General features: G+C 36.9%; 1 protein-coding gene across 1 annotated transcript; it reads left to right on the top strand.

The window, feature by feature from the left end:
- The first annotated feature begins 1,439 nt into the window (after positions 1-1,439).
- On the top strand, positions 1,440-9,188 carry LOC132127286 (5-hydroxytryptamine receptor 7-like). Its single transcript, XM_059539083.1, has 2 exons — positions 1,440-1,998; positions 8,118-9,188. The coding sequence occupies exons 1-2, from the start codon at positions 1,559-1,561 to the stop codon at positions 8,866-8,868; spliced, it is 1,191 nt and encodes a 396-aa protein (XP_059395066.1). The 5' UTR covers positions 1,440-1,558; the 3' UTR covers positions 8,869-9,188.
- The last annotated feature ends 6,256 nt before the right edge of the window (positions 9,189-15,444 follow it).

Genomic DNA, 15,444 nt, shown 5'->3' with positions numbered 1-15,444 from the left:
GCTGATTTGTCTTTCTACTTTCTTGTTTGATCCTCTGAGTCGCCCTGACTCTTTTTTTGCGGATTAAACTCTAATCCACAGTGCAAACGGATTTCCTATAACATGGCGGCATCTGTTCAGCACATATATTTGTGGGTAGTGTAGTTTTAAGCACAGATCTAACCCAGTTATATGCATCGATATTCAATTATCCGCTAGTATAATCCGTTTATCTTGATGAAGTGTATATTGTTTTATATCCAGACAGTATAGAGACACACAGGGAGGAGCAGGTTATAATTATGAATAGGAGAGAATTAATAAACAGTAATCCAGCATTGTCACCCAGTGGTCAAATAGAGAAGCGTCCTATTGTAAAAGATGTATAGTAAAACTGATTTTAAAAAGTTATATATATATATATTTTTAATTGTTTAGACACCACACACAACATTTATAAGTGAATGGGTACATACTTAACATTTAACCCCTTACTTACTAACCCTTAATCACCTGAGTATGGGGAAATATGCTCATTTAGGCTTTATGTCAAAACTATTGTTTTATTTTCTTTAGGCTATAAATCTGAATCAAAACGGTGAATCATTTTGTTTATTTAACAACAAACACGGTAGCCATAACGAGGGTATGAATATAAAAAGTATGTTTAAAATATCAATTTATAATAAAGAAACCCCTAATTTGAAAGTAGAATACGTTTAAAGGGGTAAAGATAGCAGTATATAAAGTGCTGATGACTATCTACAGATAGGTTGTATATCTCCAATATAGCTAAAAGTATTTGAAGCTAATTTTCATCAGCAGAGGGCGCTATGATTTTTTTTTGCATGAACATTAACATATTAGCATAATGAGTGTTTGCTTAGGATACAAAATATATCTGAATTTATCCTCTGAAATGTGATATCATGCTGGAATATAAGTGACTGATAATTATTTATTTTATATACAACACACTGCAGACCATATAGTTGGGAAAGCAGTTTTTTCATGACTGAATGCATTAAAACGAGAACTTTCTCCACCTGTTATTAGTCTGATTATTATTATTACTGTAATTATTTTGATACCGTTTAAAATAATAGCTTTAATAATAGCTAGATTTAATATAGAATATTCATATCCCAGACCTGACAGAACGTTGCTATGCAACAAAACCTAGTTGTGTAGTGATATCGACGCCGTTAAACAGGATTCGAACTCGATTGACCAATCAGAATCCAGAACCGGAATATTTCTTTTAGAATGTTGATTAGTGACTTCTATATTAATAAAGTCATCATAAAGTAACTCAGTATCCATATACTTAAAACAATACATTCTGTTGAGTGGCAAAAGCATATTTTAATTAAAAAAAAAGGTTCACTCACAGTGCGGCTCTCAAAAGTACTTATAGCTCGTGTTTTCTCTCTCAGCAGAACGAGGCTGAGAGAGTGTTCAGTGTATTTTGTTGTTGCCAGACTCAGAGGTCGTAGGCACCATGACGTTGACTGTCCATTTCAGGCGCGCGGAAGGATTATTCGCGCTCAAAATATTGATAGAGTAATGTTCACGACACATGGCGCTGCTGAACTGGTTTGGGCTTCCAGCGAGACCGAAATATCCTTTCTCAATGGGACAACTGACTTTTTCCACAGCGGAGCCCAGAAGTAATGAGTCGTGTGGGGAACAGCAGACCCTGGACTTGGACTTGACTAAGACAGTGATCATTGGGATGATGCTCAGCACCATCACCGCGGTCACTGTGATGGGCAACTCGCTGGTTGTGATCGCGGTGTGTGTCGTGAAGAAACTCAGACAGCCGTCAAACTATCTGTTGGTATCTCTGGCCATAGCTGATCTGTCTGTGGCAGTGGCCGTGATGCCCTTTGCCATCGTGACCGACCTGACAGGAGGCGTCTGGCTGTTTGGGGAAGTTTTCTGCAACATCTTTGTTGGGATGGATGTCATGTGCTGTACAGCATCAATTATGACATTGTGTGTGATCAGTGTGGATAGGTAAGTTCATATTTAGAGTTCAAGATTCTTTAAAGGTCTTGGTTATTTTAAGAGAAAGTGGAATTTACGTTGGCTAGGCTGATAGTTCTTTTTCAGCAATCGAAATGTTTTCTGCCATTTCAGACAAATATATATATATAAAATCAAGGAATATATATATATTATATGAATAGTTGTAATTATGATATGCATAAGTTGCATTTATGGTGTGGAAATAATATGCAACAAAATTCCATTATGTATAAAAATATATAAAAATTGTATTTATATATATATATATATATATATATATATATATATATATATATATATTAAAAAAATCTATATTGTAACCCAATAAAAATATAAGAAATGTATTAATAATTTAAAGAAAAACTCTACTTAATATTCACTGACAACATGCCCCAATAAATCCTAATACAAAAAATTCATAAGTAAATTCAAATAAATATTAATAAAAAAATAACAGTTAAAATTTACCTGTACCTGAACTATTGCAAAATAATATGTATGATTTTTATCCAACACACATATCTAGTGAAAAGAAGCATTTGATTGTATTTTTAACTCCAGACCTTATAAAATAGCAACTAAAATTATTACTAAAATATCAAAATGTCTCCTTTATAACTGAAATTATACATGAGCTTCTAGTCTGTTAAGCATTGCGTAATGTTTATTCACATTTTTATGAAAATTGAAAAGCATATGGTGTATTCAGTTTATTAATTTGCATAAAAATGAAAGATAAAAACATTAGAGTAACCCTAAATAAATAAACCGAGCATTAAAAATGCTTCCATGTAATTTGAGGCTTGATGAACTAGACTTTGAAGCTGCATCCTGGTGTATGCAATTTTGGTGTTCTTTGATAAAGTTCTGAGCGGGGACCCCAGGGGGTGAGCACTGCATGCTGAAACACCCTGCTTGGCAGCGTTAATTCGATGAAATAGGTGCTTTCATAAGTCTCAGTGATGAATGCTGGTTCGACAACAACATGTATCCCCTTCCTTAAACCTGTCAAAATGTGGAATAACCTCGGCCTGATGGTGTCCTCATTATATTTGCTTATGTAACTTTTTTTGTTAAATATATTAGCATAAAAAATATTTCAGAGAGGTCAGATCAAAAAGTTGGATATTCATATAAATATCTTTTTTCACAGTATTAATCTATTATTTAATACTCTGCTGAGGAGCTAATGATTAAATTTTTATTTTCAATATTTATTTATTGTAGGATATTATATGTGACCCTAGACCTAAGTCGCTGGGGTATATTTATAGCCAAAAATACATTGTATTGGTAAATATTATAGGTTTTGCTTTTATGCCAAAAATCATTAGGATATTAAGTAAAGATCATGCTCCATTAGGATATTTTGTAAATTTCCTACCGGTAATATATCAAAACTTCCGTTTTGATAAGTAATATGCATTGCTGAGGACTTTATCTGGACAACTTTAAAGGCGATTTTCTCAATATTTTGATTTTTTTGCACCCTCAGATTCTAGATATTCAAATAGTTGTATCTCAGTCAAATATTGTCCTCCTAACAAAACAAACATCAATGGAAAGCATATTTATTTAGCTTATATAGCTTAAATATTTATTTCTTCTAAATTTTGAAAAATGTACACTTAAGACTGGTTTGTGGTCCAGTCACACACACACACACACACACACACACACATACATATATATATATATATATATATATATATGCTGCAGACACTCTTCCTAATTTCCATGATTTAAACAGTATTATTCAGTGACCTTTTAAAACATTTCCTAGTTGTGGGCTGAGAATTATGCCACTTTGTTTCACGAGCGAATGACTAAGACTGCAAGGCTACAAAAAAGTTTTAGCTATAAAAATGTAGACTATTTCACTAACCTTTAAAGTTATTCAATGAGTAGTAGATTTTCAAGTGCTGAAGATAAATAATTCATGGATTAAAGTTGGCTGTAGAAATATTGGCCCGGTTTCATAGACGGGGCTTAGCCTAAACCAGGATTAGGCCATAGTTCAATTAGGACATTTAAGTAATTTTTATAAACATTCCTTCGAAAAAAGTATTACTGGTGTGCATCTTAAGACAAAATAAAAGCACTGACATGTTTTAAGATCAGTCGGTGCAAGTTTCTTTTCGATAAAACAGCTCAGATTTACATTTTAGTCTAGGACTAGGCTTAAGCCTTGTCTGTGAAACCGGGGGATTGTCTTTTAAAGGGATTTGCAGCTTTGTGAAACGTTTTCTTTACAACTTTAAAGTCATAATGTAAGGCAACTTTAGGTTTTCATTTAGAAGAAAATTACAAAATACTAACTAACCAAGGTCTGCTGCTGGAGATTTTTTTTTTCCTAAGGCTTTTCTTTTCAGTAAGAGAGCTATCCAACAACCTTTAATCAATTAATATGAACTGAGTAAAATAGATATGTACGGGAAGTGGTTTCTTCAAGAGGGTATGACTGCATGGAAAAAGACTGGTATAGGATTTAAAACAATTTTCACTCAAAAGAGTTTTATTTACAACTTAATTTTTTTGTAATTGCCCCCCCCCCATTCATAAATATGAAAGGGACAGATACAACACAATCCCAGATGAGAGATAAATTAGTGTATTTTATTTTTATGAACAGATAAGACCTCTTAATGAAACAGTACAGTACAGTTCTCTAATGATGTCTCATTTATTTTGTTTTCGACTACTACAATTCTCGTCAATAAATTAGCTTTGCTATATTTCATAATTCAAGAGGCCTTTCATTACACATAATTGAATGCTGAGTTAATGTTTGTTACCGCCCATAACAAACCTCTCATATTAAAGACCTTCAACTTTGCTTTATTCTGCATTTTTGCTTGTATCAGACCATCATGCCACAGAAACTCTCAGTTTGTGCCAGATTCACACGAACCTGTGCTACTGCTGTATTTCAACATATGTCTCTGGCAATAGCTGTATTCCAAAACCTATACTGAGTTGCCAACATGGGAACTGCTTTCTGAGGGAGCACCCTAATTGTCATGGAATCTCGTTTGGATCAAATAAACATGCTTTAATTCAAACATATTATGACTAACAGTGTCTGTCCTTGCAGTCCCTAAAACATTGTGCTTTCCATTGGTTTTGGTTCTTGAATAATCTTTGACTCATTAAGCATCTCAGTAACTTCTGCTCATTTGATTGATCTTCCACTGACATCAGCTGAGCTGTCTAATCTTGAGAAGTGCCCCAGACTACATTGTTCATCTCCAATAGCACTTATAAACCGAGTACTGTTTTAATCCAATTATTATTTCCAATTTTCTGAGAGGCTTGTGCAAGTGTTCTGTATTTCATCTGGTATGAAGGGGGCACAAAGAGCAAACATAAGTGTAGACAGTACTCAACATCAAAAGATGTCCACCCAGCTGATATCACAGTGTATTATGCCAAGAAGAGGCTTTCAGACATCAGTAAATCATGAGTGGTGCCTTGCTAACATCACTAATACTGTTGGGCATATGTAGGGTTATTTGAACAAAGCTCTTTTAAAAGCAAATAATAAAAATATTTTTAAGTGTCCAATCCAATTAGTGAGTCTCTAAGCCTTACCTTGATCAGAGGGATTCTCATGCGTGAAATGAAAGCTTTTATTTTTAGAGGTGGGCAGGGGAATAGAGACTTTCTGCTTTAGTAGGTAAAGAGAAGCCAATGTACTGTGTTACATTCAAAATTTAGATCTATAGAACCTTTAGTTATGCTGAAGCCTTTTGAAATGTTCACTGCAGTGAAACGGATTTTGATGAATGCAGTGATATGTGGGAAAGCTGTAGAGTGTGTGATTTTGTTTCAGTTTCACAGATTAAAACTCAGGTCACCCACATGAGCACCATGGCTCATTATGTTGGATTGCAATAACCAGCATGCCACAGCACCAACTACAGAATCTACAGTGTGGTGCATTTCTGTCTTGACAATAATGATGTGGGCAGTGAGGTTAGATCATTTGTAACAGAAGCTATATTCCTTCTTTTGTGCCCAACTATATTACTTCACAAGAACGAAAAGAGAGAGATGCAGCAAGAAAGATTGCTAATCCAAACATTACATATTCATAATGGTGAAATATAATGAGAGTTCTTTTTTTTTATCCAGAGTGAATATGCTAATGCTATCTGAAACTTTTTGACAAAGCCATCACATTGAACATCTCAATGCAAGTTTAATTTGCACCAAGAAATTTATCTTTTTTTTACTGCTGAGAGCATTCATAAGAAATTAACAACTGACTTTGAGTGTATCAAATACCAACCAATTTCTAAAATGTAAATGAATCCAATGGAGCTTCTGAAACTGCATACTCTTTGAGAAAGTACTTTTTAGTGAGGAACAAACTTTGCGACCGAAGGTATGCTCTGTATCAGAGATTCTTCTCAACTCAACTTTTCAGCTCAGTTTAGCCCCTACCCTGTTTAAACTCGCCACCTTTGTGTTTGATTAGGGTTGCAGCTAAACTCTGCTAGAAAGTTGACCTCAAAGCCCAACACACACACACACACACACACACACACACACACACACACACACACACACACACACACACACACACATATATAGTATGAATGTGTGTAGTATGAATGAAAAGGAGACATACATGTTGAAATTGTCATTCAATGCCATTCACATCACAACCTTCGAGAATCTCTGCAGAAGTAGTAGATCATCCAGGTACTTTTAGTTTACCTTTTTATGCAGTGAATTCTGACAAGCTATTGTTTTTCGCTCACTATGTAGTAGTGAAGTAGGTCGATGCAGGGCCAGTTTGACCATGTTATCTATAGTTCCATTAAAGCGTTAGTTCACCCAAAAATAAACATTCTATTATTAATGACTCACCCTCATGTCGCTCCAAAACCATGAGACCTTCGTTCATCTTCAGAACACAAACTAAGATATTTTTGATGAAACCCAAGAGCTTTCTGATCCTTCATAAACAGCAACGTCATGTTCAAGGCCTAGAAAGGTAGTAAGGTGGTTCAACCGTAATGTTATGAAGCTATACGTATACTTATTTTTTTGTGCAAAGAAAACAGAAATAACTACTTTCAATGATTTCTTCTATTCTGGGTCTCCAATGCACATTCATGAGAGTACCACGACACATCCGTGTGATTGCTGCTCACGCAGGAGCCACGTTCTGACTGAGGGGCAACCTTCCGGTCTCTTTCGTGAAACCAACAAGGACGTGACTAAAACTGCAATTCATTCTCGCAAAGGGAACCAGTCCCATAAACTGTCCCTGTTAAAATCCCCAAATTTACAGCAGAAAAAAAAATGTTTACAACCTAGTACAAAAAGTGGTTTTGGTCTATATAACTAATTATATAGAGGCAACTAGCTTCTGCCTCTTTGCCCATTTTCAATTATCTGTGAGTGACACGCAGTAACATGCTGCCAAGATGGCGACAGCCTGCTCCACCCAATTAAAGCTTCAAAAGTGCTTTTCAGTAATCTACGGTTGACGTCACGGACACTACGTCCATGTTTTTATACAGTCTATTGTTTTGACATATAACCTGGATGTGCTGCAGTTAGTTTACAAGCAGAGAAATGCACATGCATGCTTTGTGGTACTGTCGTGAATGCACGTCAAAATCTGAAGTGAAAGAGAAGAAATCATTGAATAAAATCAGGTATACACAAAGTAAAAATGGTTGTTTTAGGAACTGTTCACTGAATTGTTCTTTGGGGAACCAAAAATGGTTATTCAATGGCATCGCTGCAAATACTCCCTTTTGGTACCTTTTTAAGAGTGTTGCTCAAAAATCATTTTGGGCAGAAAAATATCTACTTTTGTGGACTAAGTCACTTGATTAGTTGGATAATCTGACATGCCCCGGTTCAGCTGTGAACGCGACATCTTTTCCACTCAGGTTGTTGGTGAAATTCAGGTCAGTAGGGATTTTTCGGGTCTGGTGCTTGTGAGGTATTTTGAACCATATCTGGCATTTTGCGGGGTACTGCAGATGCAAGATCTTTGGGTTCAGTTGTTTTGAGGAATGCAGTTCTCTGCTAAAACACATCATTTGAAGTTACCTCATTAACCCTGTTATCCTCTGTTTTTGCAGATACCTTGGAATAACTCGGCCTTTGACCTATCCAGCAAGACAGAATGGACAGCTTATGGCCAAGATGATAGTTGGTGTCTGGTTGGTATCAGCATCCATCACTCTGCCACCATTCTGTGGCTGGGCTCAGAACATCAACACTGCGGGAGTGTGTCTGATCAGCCAGGATGTGGGCTACACCCTCTACTCCACCGCTGTGGCTTTCTACATCCCAATGGTGGTCATGCTTTTCATGTATTACAAGATTTTCAAAGCTGCCCGCAAAAGTGGGGCCAAACATCATTTCACCGCCCTTCCCCCAATTCAGATGGCCTGTCCCGATCCAGCGTTGGCCACCGTAGAGGGGCTCTGCATGCATGGGATGAAGAACGGCACAGTTACTGAAGAGTTTTCCACCCTCTCCTGCCTCTTGAACCGCGAACGGCGGAGTGCCTCGATTTTCAGGCGTGAACAGAAGGCGGCCACCACCCTTGGGGTGATCATGGGAGTGTTTTCGTTCTGCTGGTTGCCATTTTTCCTCTTCACTACAGTGCGGCCATTCATCTGTGGCCTGCTCTGCAATTGCGCCCCCGTCTGGTTGGAACGGGTACTGCTTTGGCTGGGCTACACCAATTCACTCATGAACCCTTTCATTTACGCCTTCTTCAACCGAGACCTACGTTCCACTTATAAAGACCTGCTACGTTGCAGATATCAAAATATTAATCGCAGACTCTCTGCTATGGGAGTGCATGAGGCTCTAAAGCTCTGACTGCTCACAATCTTTTTATATGATGGGATGGCTTCTTGACTCTTATATAAGTTAAACAGCACAGTTTGGAGATAACCCACTTGGAATTACAATAATTCTGATTCACCAAAAATGTTTTAGATTGTAAAGTTTCCAACCTACGCTCAGTGGAAAATTGTCCCTCTACCCACATGCAGAACTCCAAAAATGTTTCTATACATGCAATTCACTTAAGAGAATATAAATAACTTTTATTCCTTTTCACAAAAATTATGATTAAAGGCAGATCATTTGCTAATAAAGACTTATTTTCACTATGTTCCTTGTACAATACTATAATAAAGTCTCACAAAAGCAGCTCTACAATCACCCGCCACTTTATTATTTACACATGTTCAATTGCTTGGTAACTCAAATTGCTAATCAGCCAATCGCATGGAAGCAACTCAATGCATTTAGGCATCTAGATGTGGTGAAGACGACTTGCTGAAGTTAAACCGAGCATCAGAATGGGCAAGAAAGGGGATTTAAGTGACTTTGAATGTGGAATGGTTGTTGGTGACAGACGGGGTGGTCTGAGTATTTCAAAAACTGCTGATCTACTGGGATTTTCACACATAACCATCTCTAGGGTTTACAGAGAATGGTCCGAAAAAGAGAAAATATCCAGTGAGCGGTAGTTGTGTGGACGAAAATGCCTTGTTGATGTCAGAGGTCAGAGGAGAATAGGCAGACTGGTTAGAGATGATAGAAAGGCAACATTAACTCAAAAACTACTCGTTACAACCAAAGTATGCAGAATAAAAAGTGAAAGTGAAGTGACATTCAGCCAAGTATGGTGACCCATACTCAGAATTTGTGCTCTGCATTTAACCCATCTGAAGTGGACACACACAGAGCAGTGAACACACACACACACACACACTGTGAGCACACACCCAGAGCAGTGGGCAGCCATTTATGCTGTGGCGCCCGGGGAGCAGTTGGGGGTTCGATGCCTTGCTCAAGGGCACCTAAGTCGTGGTATTGAAGGTGGAGAGAGAACTGTACATGCACTCCCCCCACCCACAATTCCTGCCGGCCCGGGACTTGAACTCACAACCTTTCGATTGGGAGTCCGACTCTCTAACCATTAGGCCACGACTTCCCCAATGAATACCATCTCTGAATGCACAACACGTTGAACCCTGAAGCAGATGGGCTACAGCAGCTGACGACCACACTGGGTGCCGCTCCTGTCAGCTAAGAACAGGAAACAGAGGCTACAATTCGCACAGGTTTACCAAAGATTGGAAAAACGTTGCCTGGTCTGATGAGTCTTGATTTCTTCTGAGACATTCAGATGGTAGGGTCAAAATTTGGCGTAAAGAACATGAAAGCATAGATCCATCCTGCCTTGTCTCAGCGGTTTAGGCTGGTAGTAGTGGTGTAATGTGTGTGAGATATTATTTTGGCACACTTTGGGCCCCTTAGTACCAATTGAGGATCGTTTAAGTGTCACATGACATTGTCACATGACAATGAGTTCACTTTACTCAGATGGCCTCCACAGTCACCATATCTCAATCCAATAGAGCAGCTTTGGGATTTGGTGGCACAGGAGATTCACATCATGTATTTGCAGCCGAAAAATCTGCAGAAACTGCATGATGCTATCATGTCAATATGGACCAAAATCTCTGAGGAATGTTTCCAACACCTTGTTGAATCTATGGCACAAAGAATTAAGGCAGTTCTGAAAGCAAAAGGAGGTCCAACCCGGATATAAGCAAGGTGTACCTAATAAAGTGGGCAGTGAGTGTATATGCATGGCTGTTCAGGCATAGTAAAACTTGCTTGGTAGCCCACCTGGTACACTGAGTGATGCACTTGCATTTTTTTTTTTACAACGAGTCTGGGTTGAATGTTTCTTGAACCCACATTCAACTGATTTTTTTCCATTTTGTGCAATGTACTTTTACTGTCCATTCTGTCCATTTCCAGCTTTTATGCTACATAGCAAGTTTGTCCAATCAACCTTCTGTGATGCTATCAGCAATGGTTTTCACATGGAGGTCAAAGCATGATGCAAATCATAGGGAGCGTAAAAGGGCCTTAATGCACAGCTAGATAAACCTGTTGTGCTTGTGTAAAGCCTTTAATTTGACATGAGATGATAAAATCTTGATATGAGTGACAAGATACATGGCCTTTCATTTTAACTATACAGCTATGAAATCATACACAATACCTAGGCCAAAAAAGAAAAGAAATAAAAGAAATAAATAAATAATTAAAACAAGATGGCGAAGGGTAGTAATTTCAGAGTTTCAGTGATTGCTGCATTAATAAATTTGATGGCTTGCTTCGGGTACTATGTAAATCTGCATGAATGTACATTTCTTCATCAACCCTTTAAAACTCTCATGACATTTAGTAGATATTAGAGTAGATATCAGGCCTGTTTCACACTGCCTTATTGTCCTTTATTTTAGAACTACACTTTTACAATGTACAAGTATGTTGTTGTCTGTGTTTTAGTGTGTTTGCTGTAATGTAGTCTGACAAAGGTTTTCAAGAACTTTGTATAAAGTATATACATATATTGTGACAAGATGTGCTGAATATTCAGTTTAGAATATGAACCTCACAGCCAACATATCGTCAGTGAGCTTGTGTCAGTAATCTGCTTGTGCATGCTGCGCACTTCAGTGTTTGTTTTGGAAGATGGTGTACAAATCTAGCTCTCTCAATACTCATGTTTTCTTAATAAACATTACTCTAATAAATATTCAATTGCACATATATTTCATTAGCATACTCTTAGAAGCCCAAGTGGCTTGTTTACCATATGGTATAAGTCTTGAATATAATTAGAACTAATGTGTTTCCCTCACCTCTCGAGTCAGCATTTTAATCCGATTAAAGGTGAAAACAGCTGAAATGCAAAATAAATAGTCTACTGATTTTATATAAAGTAATTAATAATCATTTTATGTCAGAAATAAGTATAGCAATACATATAAAATTAAACAAATACATAAACATAAAATAAAAAATGAATATACACATCAAATTTAAATTTAATTAAACATTAAATTGCAATAAATTATTTAAACTTGAATGATTAAGAGATTATTTACATGCCACTTCTTGTTAGTTGGTATTTAGTGGACTCGCACCAGGATGCAAAACAAGATTTCTTATGACAGTGGCTTGTGTACAGCATTTCTCCTGTGCTAACCTACTAGGAACACTGCTAAGAAACACACACACACACACACACACACACACACACCTATATATATATATATATCCCTCTCAAGGCAGGCGTTGCTGATTTGCAACAGTTATTTACTCCACCTAACTTTACTAACCTTATTACTTAGTACTAAAAACTTTACTAATATATATATATTATATATTATATAATATATATATATTAGTGGTGGGCATAGATTAATTTTTTTAATCTAGATTAATCTCACTGTGATCTTGAAATTAATCTAGATTAAAATGGCTCATTCGAATTCTGCCGAAGGCATTCAGAATATGTGTGTTACCCAAATAAAATTAACAAACAGTAAGTCTTTGAGAAGGGGTTTATCAAGCTAGGTGGTGCATTAGAAAAAAGGCTCATCTCCTGTTTCCAAAATGCATCATAAAGTGCTTGAAAAAGCTGTAAACTAATTCCACATTGCACAAGGTGCAAACAACCGTACGCACGGACTCGATGTGCTTTCACACAGGACGCGTTTGCAGTTCGCTACTCGGTACGTAAACGATCGCTGCACTGCTGCAGACGCAACGCTCCTGGAATGCAACTGGAATCCGTTAACAGGGGTGCGTAAAAAAATATGCAACGCATACGCACTGCAGACAGAGTATGTGTGAAACAGGCGTGAGCAGGGCGATAGCTGGGGTCAGCGGGGACCCGGTGATGGTTGTACCAGTGGGTCCTGTTTGAAATTGTTTAATTTGTATGTTCGTTTATTTTTATTTATTTGTGCTATTTACACAATGTTTAAGTTTTTTTTTCAAGTTTGTAGGTGTCAAGGTACAGAAACCAAATAATTAAATGTAAAATAGCATTGGATAGTCTTCAATGTAAAAATGAAATATACAATCAAACCTACATTTATTCAGACACCTTCAACATTTCTCACATTATTACAGTTTTGCTATATATATCAAAAATTATATCTGACAGTTTTTTCGAGCATAATTTCCAAGGTGGATATTTTGACATATTTTGTATGTATTTGTCGGCAGAAGAGCAAAAATAAGCAAATTCGGTGTTCAAGTGTTTTGAGACGCCTTTCTCTGCGTGAGCCCTGAACACCAGGACACCGCGATGCTGAATTGGGCTCTTTCACATCTTTTTGTTCGTTCAAATTGCGATTTGTATTTGTTCGTTCAGGTGCAGGAGTGACTTCGAGGAGAACTTCGCAGAAGAGAGCTCGGTTCAGTGTCGCTGTCCTTGATACGCGGCTCTCGATCTCTCTCGTGCGCACCGAACACAGCGTGCGAGTAACCAGCTACTCTGTTCAGCTTTTCCACATCTTGTGTTTGGATGCTTTAATGTTTAAATCGACAAGCGGTAAGGCTTAAAAACACGTGATAAAGATAAGCTTACATGACGATGCGCAGCAGTGGCCCGTCAACTGTCCTGAGCATCTTTTTAGGCTGGCCTCAGCCAGTCGGTTATATAAAATATCAAGGTGATAGTCATCATAGCTCGCTTAGTATAGACCCAGCTCCCAACACAACTTTGAGAATAGATTAATGGCGATATTTTTTATCGCCCGATAAGAGTCTCACGTTAACGCAGCACGTTTTCCGACTCTTAATATTCTTTTTTTCAGCTCAATTCCAGATTTACAATTTTCTCTAATCAATCAGCCTGAAACACTGCTCTGTACACCATTAGCACAAAGAGACAAAGAGATTTTCCTTGAAAATATTAAATGCTTTCATAATAGCCTTCCCAAATGAATTGGAATCGAATAAATGTTAATTGTTTCAAGAAGCAAACTGATTCTGACCCCTATTAGATAGCTTTAGTTCCTATTTTTCTGAACAAAACTGGACATGCTAAATGATAAATGCTAATAAGTGTAGTGGAATATATTTTCCCAGTGGTGCTGAGCATGAAATAACACAGAGGCTCTCATGAATCAAACCACACGAACATATAGAAGAGTTGTGATGAAGCGGCGAGATGCATCATTTATAGAGCTAAGAAAATAGTGCAAGGGTGCTGCTGATAAACATCACAGAACTGTTCTGAGTGCTGCTCAAGGCCTTCTGCACACTTCCACATGTGGTCTGAAATGTCATTTTTGAATTAAAGTCTCTCACACTTGAGGGTTTGCCATCTGCCCTGGTTTCTCCATCCCACAACACTGCTCCATTGAAGTGACAGCTTCTCGTCTGCATTTCCCCCATAGACCCCTTCTGAAGGATAAATGAACCTTAATCTAGCACAGGAAGACAAGATACATGGGGTTTTGGTGCATTAATGCTTTGGGACATTCAAAAGCTAGCAAGCCCACCAGCTGAGGTTATGGCTGTATCATCAAGTTCTGCATTATAGGGAATTAAAAATTATATGATATTAGATGATGATATTTTGAAGTCTTCAACACATAAGTGAAACGTGAGCAGAATTAATTTAATTTTAAAACACAACAAAAATCCATGTTTATATATTAGTCGCACCTAATACTGAGCAGACAATTGTGTGTATATTATATAAATATAAATATATATATATAATTAAAATGTTTATTCAAATGTGTATTCTAAAATTGTATTTTCAGTTAAATTAATATAAATGTACATTGTTGGGTATCTTCACTACTGGGCTAAAATTTTTTTTTTTTTTACATTTTAATAATATAATTTAATTTTAAATTAATTTACACATTTGTGTCTATATTTGATTACTGTAGGTTAATTTAATGTAATTTAATTTAATAAAAAATTCACAGCAAGTATATGATATGTTTATGACACATTATATTAATTAATTATATGTGTCTACTGGACTACTGTAGGCTAATTTAATTTAATTTAATTTAATTTAATTTAATTTAATTTAATTTTTTTTTTTTTTTTTTATTTACCCAGTATGTAGTTAGTGGCACGTTTATGACACTATATTAAATTAATATATATGAATTTATTAAATGTGTGTTTTAACTGATTTTAATATGCCACATTATAATGAATGATGTGATCGCAATCAAATAAACACATTAGGTGAATTAAACATTTAATTCAAGCCATGCACTAATTGAAATGAGATCAAAGGGCCTAAAGTAGTTCAGTAGGAATTAATGCTGCTTTATGGAGAATATCAGGCTTTACTTCTCATATCTTTGCCTTGCCAAAGATGACGTGCGTCAGAACCCATACAGGCAAAGTTTCAGTAATTGTCATTCTTTTTCAAAACCCACGCTCATTAACGTGCTGTGAAGGCATGAAATGCGCCCTGTGTTTCTAAGCCATGTGTGCCATGTTAAAGATAAGCACAATGGAGCACTGGGTAAAACGGGCTCACTACTGAACCGCGCTGGCTCGGATCTGACTGTACAGAAGGTGCTTGGCTTCCCT

Source organism: Carassius carassius, chromosome 45, assembly GCF_963082965.1.
Source record: "Carassius carassius chromosome 45, fCarCar2.1, whole genome shotgun sequence".
NCBI classification, from domain to species: domain Eukaryota; kingdom Metazoa; phylum Chordata; class Actinopteri; order Cypriniformes; family Cyprinidae; genus Carassius; species Carassius carassius.
Note: the sequence above shows the minus strand (reverse complement) of the source record. Positions and strands in the feature narration are given on the sequence as shown.